Genomic DNA, 20,133 nt, shown 5'->3' with positions numbered 1-20,133 from the left:
CTATCCAACCTCCCAAAATTTCAACAGCTCTTATGATGGTTTGACCCCTTTCCGCTTTAACAGCACAAATTCTACAAATACTTTCCATATCTCCTCAAAATCATTTCTCCTGCATATTCCCTGTCTTACCTTAATAGTGCATGCTATTAATAGCTAAATCCCACGCCTCTTTATATCATTCTTCCATTTAAATTCCCCTTGCCCCTTCCACTTCCTAGCTGTAATGACTCCTGCAGCCGTCAATAAATTTGTGAGCAAGTCCTTGCTAGCCTGTGAACCTTCCACCCCATCGTAAATCGATAACAATGCTACCTCTGGACTTTCGGTCAGCTTTAACCCAGTGGTTTCTGTTATCTCCTTAAACACCCTTTGCCAAAAGAAATTGTACATATTTGCACCCCCACCACATGTGAACATAAGTCCCAGACAGGCCACATTCCTCTGAGACCCAGTTACTTGGAGTCACAAGTGGTTCTTGTGCTCAGGCTTCCATTTTGGGGTATCTGCTTGGCTGTTCTGAGAAAAGGGTGCTAGACCAAATGAATTTTTTGGCCTCATCCTGCAGCCAAGCTCTTATTGTGTTGTGCACCAAGGAATAGCCCTGTATACGGTGGAAATTACAGAGGAATGAAATGCCGGTTTTGTGTGTTCCGTGTGTGACTCACAGATGGTTGCGATTCCTTCCAGGATAACTGACAAGAGGACAGAAAGTGTCGTTGCGAGTCAGACGTAGGAGAACGGAAGAGCGGATCCTCAAGGCTTTAAACCAGCCGGTCGCACTATGGAAGGAGAGAGCAGCACTTCTTTCATGCCCTTTGTTAAGTAGGTTTCTTGCGTTTGCCACAGAGATACGTACATTTAAAAAAGGAAAGGAAAAGGGAGAAGACATGTGCGATGTGTCGTGTGCGCTTTGACAAATTGACATTCAAGTAGTGCACATTGTTAAACTATGGAACTCACTGCCTGGGGAGGCAGCAATGGGCACCAACTTGGATGGCTTTAAAAAAGGATTGGACAAATCCATAGAGGAGGAGAGGGCAGGCAATGGCTTCTAGCCAGGATGGCTATGTTCTGCCTCCACAATTGGAGGCCAATTGCTGGAAGCCGCAGGAGGGGAGAGTTGCTCTCGTGCTCAGATCCTGCTTCCAGGTTTCCCACAAAGTGCATCCTGCTATCCACCGTGAGAACAGGATGCTGGACTAGATGGGCCGTTGGCCTGATCCAGCTAAAGGCAGGGTCACAGATTGGTTTGGGTACTTTCCCACTTCCCTTGCTCTCTCTGAGATGAAAATCCCCAAATACTATTCTCAGCAGTGGTCTCCAAGGATAGAGAACCCTCCCCAAACCATAGTTTCAGGTGTAACACCAAGCCACAGTTTGTCCCAATTGTAGTTTGCAAACCAACTTCAAAGGATGGTTTTTAGCAGGCGTCTGAAACAGCGTTGTTCAATGAATGTGAATGTGAACTTATTTCTTTATTTTGTTTCACAAACTTTATTTTAGTTATTTCATAAAACAGAATTTATTTATTTTATTTATTTCATAAGATGCACTGGTTGGTTGTAAAAATAAATAAATCTCAAAGCGGTTTACAAAAGATAAAACAACAAAAGCAATAAAAAAACCTCAACTCTACTTTAACACATACAAAAGTTATAAAATCAAAGCAGGTTAAAATTATGTCAACTTTCTAGATATCTGGTAGGTAGGCTTATCTCAACAGGAATGCTGTACAGTGAAGGCACCTGCTTGATCTCAATAGGCAGGGAGTTCCAAAGTGCAGGTGCTGCCACACTTAAGGGTCAAGTTCTTACTAATGTGGAACAGGCATCGTGTGGCACCTGTAGTAGCACCAATTCTGCCAATTAGGCACTCGTAGGTTCAGACAATCTCACAGGCAAGCTTGTCCCAAGTTGTTACGGGCTTTATATACTAACAGCAACGCCTTGAACTTGGCCCTGATGCAAATAGGCTGCCAGTGCAGATCTCTGAGCACAAGTGTTAGATTAGCATCAAGGTCTCCCTCCCTCCCTGCTGCAGCATCCTGCACCAACTGCAGCTTCTGGATCAAGCGTGAAGTATGCCTCGCATAGAGTCTTGAAGCAATCAACACATGATCTGCTGCGTCAAGGCTTCCCCAGCCCAGGAACGGCCATTGCTGTTGAACCAGCTGCAGTTAGTAAAAGGCGCTTGCAGCCCTGGCCTGAGGCTACTACCTGAGCCTCCAGGGGACAGAGTGGATCCAGAAGGACCCCAAGCTGTGAAGCTGCTCCTTCAGTGGGAGGGCAACCCCATCAAGTGTAGGCTGGGCTGACTCACGGCTGCGAATGACTGGGCAAGGCAAGAGTTAGATAATGAAGTTAGGACTGCAAGAGGGAGAAGTTAGCCTTTTAAAACTTTATCCAGTGAGGTCATCACACCAGATCTGCAGGAAGTCCTGCTGCAGCAGCTTTATTTAGCAGGGTGTGGAAGTGATAAAACAGCAATTTGGGAAAGTGTAAATAAGAAGCCGCAGGCAAAAGTTACCAGCAGGTGGCAGAGAGAAACTGAATTGGGAGATGTGGAGGTATTTACAGGAATCAGAATAATCCTCAATAACCCCTATTTTTCTCCTGGAGGCTAAGAATAGCCTCTCATTTTGTATAAAGGTTGCCATTGTGTTTTTGAGATGCTGGAAAAATCTGTGAAATGTCTTGCTCTCTGAGATGGTTTCCTTACTGAGGATTTTTCAATTCAGCGTTACTTCTGCGCAGCCTTGAGATCTGCAGTCTGTTTTACATACATCAGGCAGTGTAGAAATGTAGAATAATTTGGCTAAAAAGCAAGGGGGGAGGAATGTTAAACAGTGTCTAGAAGAACAGCCTAACAATCTTGAGAAGAGGAAGCTGGGTGCAAGACACAAGGGCTGCAACAAAAGGACAAAGAAAGAAAGGGAAGGGAGGCATAGAATACCAAGCTTCTTTTAAAAAGAAAAGAAAAATCCACAGCTCGCGAAGGGGACTTTTTCAGTGACATATTACTCAGTGGAGGCTGGTCTGTTGTTGTTGTTGAGTCGTTTAGTCGTGTCCGCCTCTTCATGACCCCATGGACCAGAGCATGCCAGGCCCTCCTGTCTTCCACTGGCACCCGCACTTTGGTCAAACTCATGCTGGTAGCTTCAAGAACACTGTCCCACCATCTCGTCCTCCGTCGTCCCCTTCTCCTTGTGCCCTCCATCTTTCCCAACACCAGGGTCTTTTCCAGGGAGTCTTCTCTTCTCATGGGGTGGCCAAAGTCTTGGAGCCTCAGCTTCAGGATCTGTCCTTCCAGTGAGCACTCAGGGCTGATTTCCTTCAGAATGGAGAGGTTTGATCTTCTTGCAGTCCATGGGACTCTCAAGAGTCTCCTCCTCCAGCTGGTCTACTAGGGTAAATGGGGCACCACCCCTACCAGCCACCATGGTGTACTTCAGAACCAGAAGCGCCAGCTTGGCACCACGACCATGGGTGCCTGGAGCCATGTGTGCCATGCAGCATGCATGGCCTTGAAATTTGAGGGTACCCATCCCTTTCATGGGGAATTTTGTGGGTGCTTGGGCACCCAGGGCCCCAGAGAGTTGGAACCTATGCTCAGAACATATCAAATGGGGTGCTGCTGCCTCAGTGGTGGTCTAGGGCAGTGGTTCTCTTTTCTTCTTCTTCTCTGGGCCACACTTTCAGAATAAACATTTGCTTGCTCCACACCAATTTTTTTTATTGATAAGAAATACAGTGGGAAACAAGGAGAAACAACTCCTAGCAGTGCTTGATTTATAGCTTAGAACACAACTGCAGGACAACCAGGAAGTATAAGCCAATGCAGCTACGTAACAACATGAATCATTCCCAAAAAATAATTATAAACAAGCCTCTTACATATCTACTTTAAGTATGTATGCAAACCTGATGAGAGGTATCAGCTTGCAGTATCACTTGATGCTCTTGCTCTCGTTTTGAAAAGGTATCTATCCACATTCTGTAAATAAATGAATGAAAATTGGCTACTATGCTACACTGAAATGTTTAAACGTTTCTGTGATAGTCCTTGAATCTTCCTGCCACACTTTCCACCCTCTCCTGCCACACCAGGGTGGCGCAACGCACCCTTTGAAAACCACTGGTCTAGGGTGGTACTGCCCCTGGGGGGGGATTCCCTAGGGGGTGGTAGGAAGCATCCTAGCACCCCCTAGGGACGCTGGAGTCGCAAATGGCTATCAGGCTTTGAAAACCTGGTTTCGCTGGAATTTCGCTGGATCAAGTTCATCCAATGGATTTTGGATTAATTATTCAATTAATCATTACTGTTTTGAATTCCATTGTGTTACTACCTTCCTTGGTGGGTTGTGCAAACTGCTCTTCTGAATAATGCTTTTTATAGGGTCTGGGACATGGGAGGTTAGTTTATGGAACCAGGGAGGCGTTCGCCTAAAAAGGTTTAGGAGGAGGTCTAGGAGGACCTATATCTCTCTGAAGCCCTGAAGCCGTTTGATCATGAACTATTTCAGTGTCTGTGGGCAAATGGTTTCAGTTTCTTTCTTTTTTTTAATCAACATCCAGTGCTGTAATAAAAAAAAAGAGGTTGGGTAAGTAGCAATTAAACAAGCAGCTTCTATATAAACCCACATAAATTAAATATTAATTTGTTAACTTCAAAGAGTGCTGGGGGCAAGTAGGAAATTGGCAAGGCATGGAGGAACAATGAGACACGGCCCATCCTCTGAGGAATAAATATGTTCCAAAGTCTTCCTCGTATATAATTCTAAGATCTGCTGGGCTGGAACACTCCTTGCATTTAGTTGTTAACTCTTAACAAGCCGCTAGGCTAGTACATTCAAAGGTTGTGAGGATGCATGGAAAATATATATGATCTACTTGGTTATCTCATCATCCTGCGTTAGCTGTACCTGAAAGGTGAGCTGATATTTTCCAAAAGGAACTTGCGTTTTCTGCCCCTGCGATGCCAACACAACCTTTCTCAAGTTCCTTTTACAGTAATGATATGCCCCTGGCTATGCATCTCTGCGGTGGGACGCGGGTGGTGCTGTGGGTTAAACCACAGAGCCTAGGACTTGCCGATCAGAAGGTCGGCAGTTCAAATCTGGTTGATGATCTCCGGCGGGCTAGGGACAAAGGTGAGAGCTGTTTCCTAGTTCTGCTGGATCTCTCAGCGGCGTTTGATACCATCGACCATAACATCCTTCTGGACCGTCTTGAGGGGCTGGGAGCTGGCGGCACTGTCATACAGTGGTTCCGCTCCTTCCTCCTGGGCCGTGTTCAGAAAGTGGTGGTGGGGGATGAGTGTTCAGACCCCTGGGCTCTCACTTGTGGGGTGCCTCAGGGTTCTGTCCTCTCCCCCATGCTTTTCAACATCTACATGCAGCCGCTGGGAGAGATCATCAGGGGGTTTGGGCTGGGTGTTCATCAGTATGCAGATGATACCCAGCTCTACCTTTCTTTCAAATCAGAACCAGTGAAGGCGGTGACAGTCCTGTGTGAGTGTCTGGAGGCGGTTGGAGGATGGATGGCGGCAAACAGATTGAGATTGAATCCTGACAAGACAGAAGTACTGTTTCTGGGGGACAGGAGGCGGGCAGGTGTGGGGGATTCCCTGGTCCTGAATGGGGTAACCGTGCCCCTGAAGGACCAGGTGCGCAGCCTGGGAGTCATTTTGGACTCACAGCTGTCCATGGAGGCACAGGTTAAATCCGTGTCCAGGGCAGCTGTGTACCAGCTCCATCTGGTACGTAGGCTGAGACCCTATCTGCCCGCGGACTGCCTTGCCAGAGTGGTGCATGCTCTGGTTATCTCCCGCTTGGACTACTGCAATGCGCTCTACGTGGGGCTACCTTTGAAGGTGACCCGGAAACTACAACCAATCCAGAATGCAGCAGCCAGACTGGTGACTGGGAGCGGCCGCCAAGACCATATAACACCGGTCTTGAAAGACCTACATTGGCTCCCAGTACGTTTCCGAGCACAATTCAAAGTGTTGGTGCTGACCTTTAAAGCCCTAAACGGCCTCGGTCCAGTATACCTGAAGGAGCGTCTCCACCTCCATCGTTCTACCCGGACACTGAGGTCCAGCACCGAGGGCCTTCTGGCGGTTCCCTCATTGCGAGAAGCCAAGTTACAGGGAACCAGGCAGAGGGCCTTCTCGGTAGTGGCGCCCTCCCTGTGGAACGCCCTCCCACCAGATGTCAAAGAGAACAACAACTACCAGACTTTTAGAAGACATCTGAAGGCAGCCCTGTTTAGGGAAGCTTTTAATGTTTGATGTAACATAGTATTTTAATATTCTTTTGGAAGCCGCCCAGAGTGGCTGGGGAAACCCAGCCAGATGGGCGGGGTATAAATAATAAATTATTATTATTATTATTATTATAAATCCCCGCCACGGGGTGAGCTCCCGTTGTTCGGTCCCTGCTCCTGCCAACCTAGCAGTTCGAAAGCATGTCAAAGTGCAAGTAGATAAATAGGTACTGCTTCAGCGGGAAGGTAAACGGCGTTTCCGTGCGCTGCTCTGGTTCGCCAGAAGCGGCTTAGTCATGCTGGCCACATGATCTGGAAGCTGTACGCCGGCTCCCTCGGCCAATAAAGCGAAATAAGCACCGCAACCCAAGAGTCGGCCATGACTAGACCTAATGGTCAGAGGTCCCTTTACCTTTACCTTTATGCATCTCTGCAGAAAAGGATGCAGATTTGGAGGGGTTCCCATCAAAGTCATAATAGTCATGACTCGGTGAAATCTAAACGCAGCAAACAGGTAAGTTGTTGGAATCCATGCTTTGAATTGCCAACGAAATGTTTGTGCTGGTCTATGCTTACGTGTGATATAATCTGCTCTTTCTCCTTTTCAAGACAGTCCAAGATGGTCAGCAGATACCAACAAGAAGCAGAAGCAGAGGCTGCCAGCCCCGACTGCTCAAACAGCAACATTTGGGATGGTCTCAGCCAACAACCAGGGTAACACACACAGTACTGTGCATAATGGTCCAAAATACAGACACAATCCTTTCAGGAGAGCTTTTTTGTTTTTTACTAATTCCCCTCCATTGCCCCCACCACTGCTGGTGCATAGCTCAACGCAAAATAAGGATGTTGTTTATGTCAGCATATCGTTGCACTTTGGGCTACCCCCCCCTGAAACATTCAGCTACTTCAGTCATCAAGGAGAGCAGAGGAATGTGCAAAGCGCATGCAAATGCCTTTGCAAAAATTCTGATCCATTTGCCAGGGCAGCCACTGAGCTGCAATATCAAAGTTGCAATAGTCTGAAAAACCAGCCAGGATTTAATAGTGCTGTTACATGCTACTCCAATCTCTGAGTGGCGATAAGACTCCAGGGGTTGCTGCACTTACCCAGGTTTCGGTTTCCTTGGATTGGAGGCCATCAGAGACTGTGGTGTCTTTGGGATATATGGTTTTATTTACACATATATGCAACCTGAACATAGGATGGAGGGGCCACCACAGCATCAACACTCAAGTATTTGGTCTTTATTGGCATGAATATATATGTCTAGAGACATGTGAGCATTGACTGCTGGAGTGATTTGGAGATGGGCCAAGGAAGCTAGGCTTTATTTATTTGTTTGTTCAAATTATGCCCCACTCTTCCTCCGAAAGGAACCCGGGGCAAAATATAAGTAAAAAGTTAGTGTTCTGCATAGTTACTTGACCATCACTGTGGTTAGCAGGAGCCAAGCACTTATTAAAAAATAAACAAATTATACAAATGTACCTCTTCAGAACAGTCAGCCTCTGTTTAGTGAAATTTGGATTCTGTGCACATAGCGTAAACCCATTCCTGTGCTTGTTGGCTGCCAAGGAGTTGCACCCCCCCAGCCCCCAAGTTATGAATGTAATATATAAGAGGGATTTTGAAGTAAAAGCCAGTGGTACTTAGTTGCACATTTATCTTTCAGCTCCTGCTGGATGGAAGAATATAACGAGGCACCGTCCCTGCTGGTAAGTTTTCATGGATGGCAAGATGAGGCTTCCTTTGAAATCATTTGCTTCTTTCCTGCGGAACTAATGCCCCATGTAAAAATAGGAAAATGCAAGTAGAGTTTGCCCTGATTAGTGAGCTCAGCTGTGTGTGTGCGTACTTCCCTTTGCAAACCTCATTTGCTCTGTGGAACCTGAAACCTTTCCAGCGGGAGTGTGTGCACTGCAGAAAAGATGGAAGGTAATTTTACGTGGAGCATTCCAGACACACTGAGCAATCCTGCACGCAAATTACGCTGGGGGTGGAGATACCTTGCTGCTCCACCAGCAGAACAGCTGCCGTATCTTATACCCACTCAGCCCAGGAGAGAAGGGGGAAATGCAGAGAACCAGGCTGCACACACAGCCATAACCCACCAAAAGGGGCTGTGCCAGCGACGATGCCATCTTCCCACAATGTGCTCAGGCGCATTCTGGAGACAGGCACGGGAACTTGCCCTCCCACAGTAAGCAGTGATGGCCACCAACCTGGATGGCTTTAAAAGAGGATGAGGCATATTCGTGGAGGAAGAGAGGGCTATTGATGGCTCCTAGCCACAATCGTTGTGTTTTACCCCCACAGTCGGAGGCAGCCATGCTTCCGGATACCAGTTGCTGGAAACTGAGCAGGCGAGAGTTGCTCTAATCCTGCTTGCAGGTTTCCCTCAGGCATCTAGGTGGCCATTGTGAGAACAGGATGCTGGACTAAATGGGCACTCTCTGGCCTGATCTAGCAGGCTTTTCTTATGTTCTTATGTTGGGTTGGAAAAGGTGGACCAAGCATAAAGTTCCCAATTCCCTCTTTTCCCCTACCAGTTTAGAAGGGAGGGCTGGGGCTGGCAAGGGTGTCTTGCCCTCCCTGTCCAAAAGGCCACAGGCGACCTCCTCTTGCTTCTTCTTGTGAGTCAGTTCCTGACAGTGATGTCAATTTCCTCACCTTAGAGAGTACAGATTCTCCTCACCCCCTGCTCTGTTCGATGAGGCTGGCTAAGAGGCTGCTTCACCACAGTCTGCCTCTCCGCTCCGAAACCTGTTCCCTCTTACATTCATCTTGCAAACAACATTCCTGGCTGCCCCCCACAGTTACAGGAATAACACAAAAATGGTACGTATGGCAATGTCTCATGTTTTGGGTGTGTGACAGCAGCACTGCCACCTCTCAAACATTAAAAAAAAAAAGATTGATTGCTTTGCAATTCTAATTCAAATCATGGTAGCTTCCCCCCCCAAAAAAACCCTATTCTCATTGAAGGGGAGGGACATTCCTGGCAGCCTTTTGCACTTCCAATTTCCTTGGGAGGAGGAGGTAGGAAGCAATCACTCCTGAGAACAAAAGCCCCAGGACAAAGCACATTTTCAGTGCCACGTTCCTTTGCCATTTTCTGTCATATGTACTTAGCTGTGGCTAAGTACATATGGGCAATAAGAACAGGTTTCTTGGATTGCCACTCACCACCACCACCGCCCCTTAAATAAACTTTCTCTTGGAGAGAAGTGGGTGAATATTTAAAAAAAAACCACACACACACAAATAAATAAACACAGCCATAAATATTTATTGAGATGCATTTCTTGGAGCTTGGGTCTGTCTCCTCACTTATGCTCCTTTGGATTAATTATCTTCCGACATGCACGGCTGTATCTCCAAGTGTTATGACTTCTCCACACTTAGCTCACTGGCTGTTGCTAATTAGGGATGCTCTTGGCTGAGTGAAACTGAGCTCATTAGGTCGAGGGCTGGCAGGTTAGCTGGTGCAGGGAGAACCCCCCTTCCTCCACACACCCCGGAAACTTGCTTCTGAATGAAGCACTGGGGTCTCACACCAGGAAACAAAACCTTGGCACAAACAGTCTGTGTCCTCAATATATATTGATTGATTGCCTGAGGGTTTTAAGGTGAGCCTCTGGGGAACGTTCTCCCCAGAAAGTTTTGCTGTGGGTGCACTGTCGTTGCAGGGACAGTTTCCTCTCCTCTTTCCCATTCAGAAGGGAATGTAAACTCGCTTCCTCCCTCCTCCCTTTCCTCGGGCTCATTAGCACCACCCTGGCTTCTCCTTGCCCAATGGGCTAGTGCAAGCCCATCTGAGGGCAGTCCAGAACTGCCTCTGAAAGGCCCAGTTGGAGGGGGCTGATTGAGGCCTCCTGAAAGGAGCAGGCAGGTGGCAACTGTACAGAAGGGGGCGAACTCCATCAGTCCCCCGCAGAGCGCAGTGGCATTCACCCACTCATGTTGCCCAGCAACAGGCATTCTCTGAGGCAGACTGTTCTGATATTGGAGGTGGTACACATGACTAGTAGACCTGATCACCTTATCCTTCACAAATCTCTCACACATCATTTTGAGGGCTGTCCAAGTAGATTACTACATCTCGAGGCAGCAAGTTCCATAGTTTAACTTTCTCTGGTGGGGGACACGTCATGCTTTTTCTGGGGTCGTTTGTCCACCTTTGGGCCCCACCCTACACTCAGCTCTCACCTGGAAGCTGTCATCAGGCAACAACGGCCACACCCCGCAAACAGCTTTGACTGGCCGGCTAAACCAGGTGAGGGTAGCCAGTGGGTCTCAAACCCTTGGTGAATTAGGGGCTTCCCCTGCATGCGAAGACAGGCTTGGGTGGATCCAACAGTGGGTCCAACGGTCAAGAAGGCTGTGCTGTGGAGGGAAGGGAAGTGGGGCTTGTCCGTCTGGGAAGGGAGCCCATCTTGGAAAAGGAAAACTCTAACCCTAAACCTCCACTGCCTCGTGGGAAATTTTAAGGAGAAAAAAGGCTGAGGAGTAAACCTGACACAAATCCAGAGTGGAGTCCCTAAGATGGTTGGATGGTGCCTTGTACGCCTCCTTCTAGCAACTCCTGCAGCCAAACCGGTGCCCAGTGTCTTGTTCTGCTTTCCTTTGGACCACATCAGTGAGGCCGAGAGGGAGGTCTTGTCATCTGGGCAGCCAAGGACCTCCAGACACACTGCCCAGACTTGTGCCCTGGGGTGTTCACTTTATATTTTTTTTAAATGATATTTATTAAAGTTTCAAATAAAAAGAAATACATCAATAAAAGAGAATTTAACAGTAAAAAGAAAAATACACAATACAGAATACAAAATTAAAAATAAAATAAAAAGAGAAAAAAAACACAATTAAAAACAATTCTATCTTTTCATTACTACTTTTGAATTTGCTTATTTTCTGGACCTCCTCATACCTCCCTCTTTTGTATTCCAGTTTAGTTTATTTGTCCAGCAATTCCTTTCCCTCTTTTTTAATCCCAATCCTTAATCTTAATATAATATAACATTAAATTTTTATCTACTAATAACCAATTTTCCATTCTTTTAACCTTATTATTCCTAATCCTTAATCTTAATCTATATATAACTTTAAAGCCTGTATAGCTAGAAACCATTTAATTTCAATCCAACATCGCTCTAACATTCATTAATTTTGCAGTATTTCTGTAAATAATCTTTGAATTTCTTCCAATCTTCTTCCACCGACTCTTCTCCCTGGTCACGGATTCTGCCAGTCATTTCCGCCAGTTCCATATAGTCCATCAGTTTCATCTGCCATTCCTCCAGTGTGGGAAGCTCTTGTGTCTTCCAATACTTTGCGATGAGTATTCTTGCTGCTGTTGTTGCGTACATAAAGAAAGTTCTATCCTTTTTTAACACCGTTTGGCCGACTACGCCCAGGAGAAAGGCCTCTGGTTTCTTCAGGAAGGTATATTTAAATACCTTTTTTAATTCATTATATATCATTTCCCAGAAAGCCTTAATCTTTGGGCACGTCCACCAAAGGTGAAAAAATGTACCTTCAGTTTCTTTACATTTCCAACATTTATTATCGGGCAAATGATAAATTTTTGCAAGCTTGACTGGGGTTATGTACCACCTGCATATCATTTTCATAATATTCTCTCTTAGGGCATTACATGCCGTAAATTTCATACCTGTGGTCCATAACTGTTCCCAGTCAGCGAACATAATGTTGTGTCCAACGTCTTGTGCCCATTTAATCATAGCAGATTTCACCGTTTCATCCTGAGTGTTCCATTTCAGCAGCAAGTTATACATTCTTGACAAATTCTTAGTTTTGGGTTCTAACAGTTCAGTTTCTAATTTTGATTTTTCCACCTGGAAGCCAATTTTCCTGTCCAATTTAAATGCCTCCATTATCTGAAAATAATGAAGCCAGTCTCGCACTTTGCTTTTTAGTTTTTCAAAACTCTGCAATTTCAGTCTATCTCCATCTTGTTCCAAAATTTCCCAATATTTCGGCCATTTGACCTCCATATTGAGCTTTTTCAAGGCTTTCGCTTCCATTGGTGATGGGGTGTTTACTTTAATGCTGCTGACGCATGACTTTACCCCTGGAGGCGAACTCCATTGTCTCTCCAGACAGATGGATGCCGATGACAACAACAATTGAGAGGAAGCTGTTGCTTTAGTCTGTTCTGAATCTCCCAACATTCAGCTTCATTGGAGGTCCCTGTGGGGCTCTTGCATTATGGGAGAGGGAAAATAACTGCTCTCTGCTCACTTCCTACACACACCAAAGCATAATTGTATACACCTCTATCATATCCTGCCTTACTCACCATATTTACATACTGTACTGAAAAGTCCCTGAATGTTGCAACCTTTCCTGAAAAGGAGAGCTACCCCATTCTCTTGATCAGCTTGGTTGCCTCTTTCTGAACCTTCCCCAGCTCCACAATATCATTCTGAGGTGAGATTACTAGAACTGCCACTTGATTAAATAAATTCTACTTTGTTAATCAGCCAGGTAGTCATTGACTGATCATTAATCAACTGATTTAAATCTGCACAAATGTGCATGTGCGAAAAACAATGTCTTCCGAGATAAATAAAGCATACTTATCTTCTTTGTAAAATGATGCACCCAGCCACCTGCAGTTTTTATAAGTACTTGGAATAAAAATAGCGAAAATCTGCTGAACAATTAATTAAAGGCTGCATCTTAGCTGATGGGAATGATTTTCATTGATTAGAGTGACTAATTGGCTAATCAGCGCAAACTTATTTTAGAGAAATCAAATATAAGTTGTAGATGCAATAAATTTTCAAGAAAAAAAGATGCTTGTGAATACCCTTTGTTCTCTGAAGTATTAATCTGCCCAGTTGCCACTGAAGAGGCACATTCCAGCTTTGGCCATTTCTGCCTCTGCGATCGTCATCATCACCACCACCACAAAATAGTAATGTCATTTAATGAACCAGTGCCAAATTCTTGCTTTCTCTATCCCTTCAGACATCTGGCTGTGTAGTGCAAAGGCCTGCTGAGGGCGAAAGAGACCCTTTCCCCTGGCAGATTATTTCAACCACACAGAAACTCCCATCGCCCAAGGAGCTGTGCCGGAAGAAGAGAAAGGGGCCAAAACGAAAAAGACTTGAAAATGTCAGAGCCTTGTCTGTTTGCTATCATCTGGAGGAGCTGAGGCGGCGGCAAAGCAGCATGGACGAGTAAGGAAACAGACCTTTTGTCATGAATGGGAAGTTAACTTCTGACACCCCAGTCACCTGCTAGGGGTGGGAATCACGTGGTAGCTCAGCATGGTTCTATGAGTCCCCTTGGGGTCCCAGGGCCCTTCCAGACAAACTGTTAAATGATAATGCATCCTGATTTGTTCACACAGAGGGATTTGATGAGTTTGGCTATTAAGTCATAGAAATGTAGAGTTGGAAGAGACCCCAGTGGTTGTCTATTCCACCCCCCTGCAATGCAAAGAATTCTTGACATTTGGCCACCCAACCTCTGTTTAGAAATCTCTGATGATGGAGAGCCTGCCAGCTTCTGAGGGAGTCAGTTCTGTTGCTGAACAGCTCTTGCCACCAGAAAATTATTCCTCAGGTTTACCTTTCTTGTCATTTGAATCCATTGGTTCCTACCCTCTGGAAAACAAGCTTACTGCTTCTTCAATGCAACAGCCCTTCAGATATTAGATATTCAGATATTCATATCCTCTCACGGTCTTCTCTTCTCCAGGCTAAACATCCCCAACTCCCTCAACCATTCTTCACAAGGTTTAGTTTCCAGACTGGGCCGCCCTCCTCTGTGCACATTTTCTTTGCCAGTGTTGTGTCAAAGGGAGCATTATCCCACAATTCCATTGCATTTCCTCATCATTTTCCTTATAGCAAAAAGTCTGATCTTTAGAGGAAGTGGTTTTGCTGCACAAGCACACCAAAACCACCACATTGGCACAACCTGAATTTGCCAGTATGTGATTGAATCCCACCCAAAAATCGTGAAAGCCTGGCAACACCTTCTCTGTGGTACTCTTGCTTTAGTCTGGACCGCAGAGAAGTAGAGAACACACCTCTGGGGATTGCACAATCAAACTTGGGAAGGGCCACAGTTGCACTGCAAAACCTGTGCAGGGCTGGTTGGCACCTGTCTGTCTCAGGAGACAACAGAGGAGTGCACTTTTGTAGGCGAAGTCAAACAAAAGGAAAGCTGCCACACCTGCTGTGCCTGTAGAGACCGATAAAGGAGAGACATGTTTTGTTTTTGTTTTTTAAAATATATTTTTTATTATTTATTACAATACAATTTACATAGAACATAAAAAAAACATAAACAGACCATAGACACTGACTAACAACACCTCATTTGACATTACATACCCTATTAACTTCTGATTCACCTCATTGTGCTTTGTAATACCTTACTAGTCTATACGCACTTCATTTTTATTAATCTTTTCAGTTAATTATCAGGGGGGGAAATTACTGTATAATTTCCATAAACTTCAAGATTCAATCCAAATCTGTCAGGAACGTTGTGTTATTACAGTACTTTTAAAGATATTCTTTGAACATTCTCCAATCTTTACTAAATTTCTGGTTAGAATTTCCTCTTATTCTCCCAATCATCCTTGCAAGTTCTGAATATTCTATCATCTTTGCTTGCCAATTAGTTTCTGTGGGGGATTACATCACCTTTCCAATTTTTTGCTATTAAAGTCCTGGCCGCTGTGGTTATGTACATAAAGAGGGTTCTGTGGTTTTTTTTGTATATCGATGGACATAATGCCTAACAAAAAGGGCTCGGGTTTTTTTAAAAAAAACAACAACAAGAATTTAAAGATCTTTTTAAGTTCATTGTATGTCCCAAAATTCTCTTATCTTCGCACAATCCCACCACATGTGCATAAAGGTACCAATCCCTTTTTTGCATCTCCAGCAAACTTCGGAGCTTTTCTTGTACATCTTGGCCAGTTTGGCCGGGGTCAAATACTATTGGTTCAGCATTACGTTTTCATTATGTTTTCTCTCAAATTATAACATGCAGTGAACCTTATGTCTTCTCTCCACAGCCTTCCCCATTCATTCACATATATATTATGTCTGATGTCCTGGGCCCAACGGATCATAATTGATTTTACCTCTTCCTCCTTAACTTCCCAGTCAAGGAGGAGGTTATACATCTGGGATAGATATTTTCCCTTAGGCTGGATTAGATTTCCTCTAGTTTTTATATTTCTCCAGCAAACCCTTTTTGTTTGTCTACACTTAATCTTTCATTAAGTTGGAAATATCGGAGCCAATCTATCAGATATATACGAATTTCCTCAAAATCCTTTAGTCTCAGTTTATTTCCCCCTTTAATAGCATTTTATATGTTGTCCAATTTCCCTTCATATTTTTCTTCTTACCCCCCACAACTTTGATGAGTGAGATCCACCAAGGGATTTTAGGTTCTAGCAGATCTCTATATTTAATCCATGTTTTATATAAGGATTTTCTTATTATATGGTTTAAGAACCCTTTGTGGACTCTCACCTTATCATAAGCTAGACGGGGGGAGGGGAAGCACTCAGCTTCTAAAGTTTTAAAAACTAAAGTTTTAAAAACAGAATTTTAGACACAGTATGGTTATAGAAAGAGGAACTGTGTTGCTTGTCCCTAGCTACGTCTGGGCTCTGACCAGTAAGAATCTCTTTGGTTATTGTATATTATCTATGTATTTCATCTTGTGTTTGTAAGCAACCCTGGAAGCTCCATTGCAGGGTGGCATATAAATATTTTATATAAAATTCCTGTGAAACCGGCACACACTGTATTCCTGATGGCCGTGGTAACACCGAGATGGGGTGAAAACTGCATTTTCCCAGGAGCGAAGTATTTCATGTTGAATGCTTGGAATATGTTTTCCTGTAACAGAAGTACTCCCTTGAGGAAACTTGCCTGGATCCCATGCAGCAGCTGAGTAATAATAACCGAGGGAATGATTGCACACAAAGATAAATATGCAATCTGGAAAAGCCTTAAATGTCAGCATTCCAGCCTTTGCAAATACCTGTTTTCTGTTTAAAGGCTGAAAAAGGCTAAATGGGGTGGGCTTGTCCCCCAGCCATTCTCCGAAGGAGCAGGAGGAACTGCTGACTCGCCCACAAAAGTAACGTGCCATGATGATGATGAAGAAGAAGATGCCCTGAGCCCCTTCAGCATCCTGAATCCATCTTTCCAGCTCTATGAAGAGCACCCAGTCTTCGGCGAATGCAGCAAGGCGCAGGTAAGCTAGAATTACAAAGCCACGAAAAACAAGGGTGCAAGCTGCTCCCCACACCAGAAAGATGGTGTGGCAATGGGACTCTTGCCTCTCGGTCTCCTCTCTCATGATCGGAACAGAACCACCTGCGGCATCCTTTCTCTCACAAGGAGGCAGAATGGACCCACACACCGTTTCTCCACCAGGGCAAGCAAAATGTATTCTCACAGGCCAAGACACTGTCTTGTCAGGCAAAAGCACTCAAGCAGGGCACAGAGCACAGCCAGTGATGGGCGTGGCTGGGGAGAGGAAGTGTGGCCTGGGGAGGGGCATGGCATAGGGAGAGCCCCAAGGACCAGATGGAAAGGCTGGGGGGCATTCAGCCCAACTCTTGAGGTTCCCTGTTCCTGAGTTAGAGCCTGAAGGAATACTAAAGGTAAAGGGACCCCTGACCATTAGGTCCAGTTGTGACTGACTCTGGGGTTGCGGCGCTCATCTCGCTTTACTGGCCAAGGGAGCCAGTATACAGCTTCCAGGTCATGTGGCCAGCATGACTAAGCCGCTTCTGGCCAACCAGAGCAGCGCATGGAAACACAGTTTACCTTCCCGCCGGAGCGGTACCTATTTATCTACTTGCACTTTGACATGCTTTCGAACTGCTAGGTTGGCAGGAGCAGGGACCGAGCAACGGGAGCTCACCCCATCACGGGGATTTGAACCGCCGACCTTCTGATCAGCAAGTCCTAGGCTCTGTGGTTTAACCCACAGTGCCACCCGAGCAAAGTTAAAAAGTGGAGAAATTCCTTTCATGGATGAGCAGAGAGATTCCTGCTCCTGGAGGGGAAGGTAGCCTTTGTTCTGCCATGCTTTTAGGTGAATTAAAAGGCATGTGGGTGTTTAGAGACATCCAGAGTTGCATCGTGGTTGAGCCAGTATGGTGCAGTGGTTAGAGATACCTGACTAGGACCTGGGAGATCAGGGTTCAAATCTCCACTCGGCCTTGAAGCTCACTGGGTGACCCTGGGCCAGTCCCTGCCTTCAGCCTAACCTACCTCACAGGGTTGTTGCTGTGGGGATTAAATGAGGTGGTGGAGAACCATGTACGCTGCCACCTTGAGCTCCTTGAAGAAGAAGGGGGGGGTAAATGCAATAAATAAAATAAATAAACTGAGAGAGATGGCTGAAGAATCTGTGGGTGGTTTCAGATAGCCATCATTCCCCTGCTAGGACTATTTGTCGCTTTCAGTTGCCAGGTGATGGGAATTAATCTTAGCACCATCCAGTGAGTGATGCTTGCTGAGTCTAAAGTTCATTGAATTCCCTTATTCAGCCAAGTTTCCCCTGTGCTTGTATCACTGCAAGAAGTCAACATTTGTTGGGAAAGGCCAGTTATTTGATTTCCCACTGTGAAGTAAAAGAGGTATGGAAAACTTACCTAGTTGTGGTGTTTAAATTAAAAGGAGTTGTTGGTTTGCAACTACTTCCTGCCATTCCAGAAGAACATCTGCTGGATCAGACCCAAAGATGCATCTAGCCCAGAATCCTGCTCCCCAGAGTGGCCAGCCAGGTGCCTCTGGGAAGTCCGCAAGCGGGAGATGCAGACTACAGCCCCTCCCCTGTGTCCCTCCCCACAACCATATCAACTTGTATTTGCATATATAGCCATTGTGGTTGACAGCTGTGATGGCTGGGCAGCCAGATTTTGTCCAGGCCCCTTTCAGTGCCACCGCTGCATCTCATGGCAACAGATTCCACACATCTGCTCTTCATTCTGTGCAAAGTAACACTTTTATTTTGCCTGTCTTCAACCTACGGCCAGTCCACTCCACTGAGCGATGGAGGAGAGGACCATAAGTAGCTACTATGCTATGATGACTATGCTCTGCCTCCACAGTTTGAGGCAGTCAATGCTTCTCAACAGCAGTTGCTGGAAACCCCAGGAAGGGAGAAGGGGCTCTTGTGATTGGGTCCTGCTTGCTGACTTCCCACAGGGCCACCTGGCTGGCCTCTGTGAGGACAAGATGCTAGACTAGATGGGCCACTGGCCTGATCCAGCTTATGATGAGGCAAGGGCAGAAACCTGCCCGAGTAACAGCCAGCTTCCCTTACAGGTCCTTTATCCAGAGTGGAACCCCACTGTGAGAGAGCAGCTGAGGATCCCTGAAGAAAGCCCTGTGATCTCCTACACGATGGCTACACAGAACAGGTACCAAGCCTCAGTAGGCTGCTTCTACAGGGGATTCAAACTGCAGTCGGAGGAATGACCCTGATGGCGTATGTAGCCAGAGCTTGCGTGTGTGTGTGTGTGTGTGTGTGTGTGTGTGTGTGTGAAGGAAAACCTTTCTCAAAGCACTAATAGCCTGCGTGGGCGGGCGGGAGATGGCAGGCTGCTGCTGCTGATCCATGCATACTGAATTAACAGGCAGGAACTGGGAAATGAGATGGAGAAAGTGAGGGGGTATATAATATCTCGAAAAGACCTGCCCTGTTTGACTCCTACCCATAGCAACTCCCCCCAGTTCTCTGGAAGTTTATTTTATTTTAGCAACAATTCTGTGACCTTATTTGCTTCACACACACACACACACACACACACACACACACGTCTAGAGGGAGTTTGCTCTCAGCAAATGTTCCACTGTCGGCTGGGGCGGGGGAATAAAGAGGGGGAGCCACTGCCATGGGAGACATCAGGAGTGTTTCCATAGTAATGCAGAAGAAGAAGTAGAGAGGAGGCCTTGCTTGGATCTAGCTCTGCATCCTCCTTCCCTCCCTCCCCATATAGCGTAGGTGTGTGCTGTGCCGTGTTTATCTAGAACGAAAACCCCACCAGGCAGCTTCCACTAGTCTGGAATCTTTTCCTCTCTCACCTGCAGCTCTCAGGTCTGGTAAAAGACCATTCTGGGAGGCTGGAATTCATACAAAGTACCTGGCTGATCTGGGGGCTCTTTCCTTCCCACACACCTCTTCCCCAAATAGGCAACTTCTTGCTTGGCCTTTCAGCAGGAGCCATCTGTCCCCCATTCCCCGCCCCCTCTTGTATCCATTGAGAAGGATAACTTAAATTGTGCCAGTTACAGATAGGTAGCCATAGATAGGCAGACAGATAGGTCTGCCATAGTCAAAACAAAAAAATTCCTTCCAGTAGCACCTTAAAGACCAACTAAGTTAGTTCTTGGTATGAGCTTTCGTGTGCAAAACGAAAGCTCATACCAAGAACTAACTTAGTTGATCTTTAAGGTGCTACTGGAAGGAATTTTTTTGTTTTAAATTGTGCCCTCCTTCTTCTTACAAAAGAGCCAGGGTTATGCTTATTCTGCTTTGACAAGATCTGCCTGGGGGAGTTTGCTGCATCTTCCCATTCCAGCAAATGTGATGCCAAAGGGGTCCCTCTCTGACGCCTCACTTCTCTCACATCACTTCCTTCTCACCTCCAACGTGAATTATAAACGCTTCTGAGACTGACCACGTCTTTGTTGCAAAGTGTCTAGAATGCCACACTGCAAACCAAACTGGTGGTGGTGGAGGAGGAGGACGAGGGGGGGAGCCCTGTTTCCCAGGTTCCCCTTTTGATGACTTAGAGCAAAAGAGATAGAAGTTTCATTGAATTTTTGCTTGTTCTGC

At 45.8% G+C, this 20,133-nt stretch overlaps 1 protein-coding gene across 2 annotated transcripts; it reads left to right on the top strand.

Moving 5' to 3' along the window:
* The first annotated feature begins 668 nt into the window (after window positions 1-668).
* INCA1 (inhibitor of CDK, cyclin A1 interacting protein 1) lies at window positions 669-19,576 on the top strand. Of its 2 annotated transcripts, none has more exons than XM_080979993.1 (6): window positions 669-822; window positions 6,876-6,980; window positions 7,943-7,985; window positions 13,267-13,478; window positions 16,335-16,533; window positions 18,621-19,576. In XM_080979993.1, exons 1-6 carry the CDS (start codon window positions 782-784, stop codon window positions 18,771-18,773), a joined length of 753 nt encoding a protein of 250 aa, XP_080836119.1. In that variant the 5' UTR covers window positions 669-781; the 3' UTR covers window positions 18,774-19,576. The 2 variants fall into 2 exon arrangements, with proteins under 2 accessions (XP_080836119.1, XP_080836120.1); XM_080979994.1 differs by lacking the exon at window positions 669-822 and adding an exon at window positions 6,651-6,780.
* Window positions 19,577-20,133: the final 557 nt, after the last annotated feature.

This window comes from Podarcis pityusensis, assembly GCF_964106645.2.
Source record: "Podarcis pityusensis genome assembly, chromosome: 13".
Lineage (NCBI taxonomy): Eukaryota > Metazoa > Chordata > Lepidosauria > Squamata > Lacertidae > Podarcis > Podarcis pityusensis.
The sequence above is the reverse complement of the archived record's forward strand: the minus strand, read 5'-3'. Positions and strand labels throughout refer to the sequence as shown.

Coding starts and splice junctions, on each gene's coding strand:
- INCA1 (XM_080979993.1), top strand. CDS start 782: ATGGAAGGAGAGAGCAGCACTTCTTTCATGCCCTTTGTTAA. Junction 13,479..16,334: donor CGGCAAAGCAGCATGGACGA/GTAAGGAAACAG, acceptor TTCTGTTTAAAG/GCTGAAAAAGGCTAAATGGG. Junction 16,534..18,620: donor GCGAATGCAGCAAGGCGCAG/GTAAGCTAGAAT, acceptor CTTCCCTTACAG/GTCCTTTATCCAGAGTGGAA.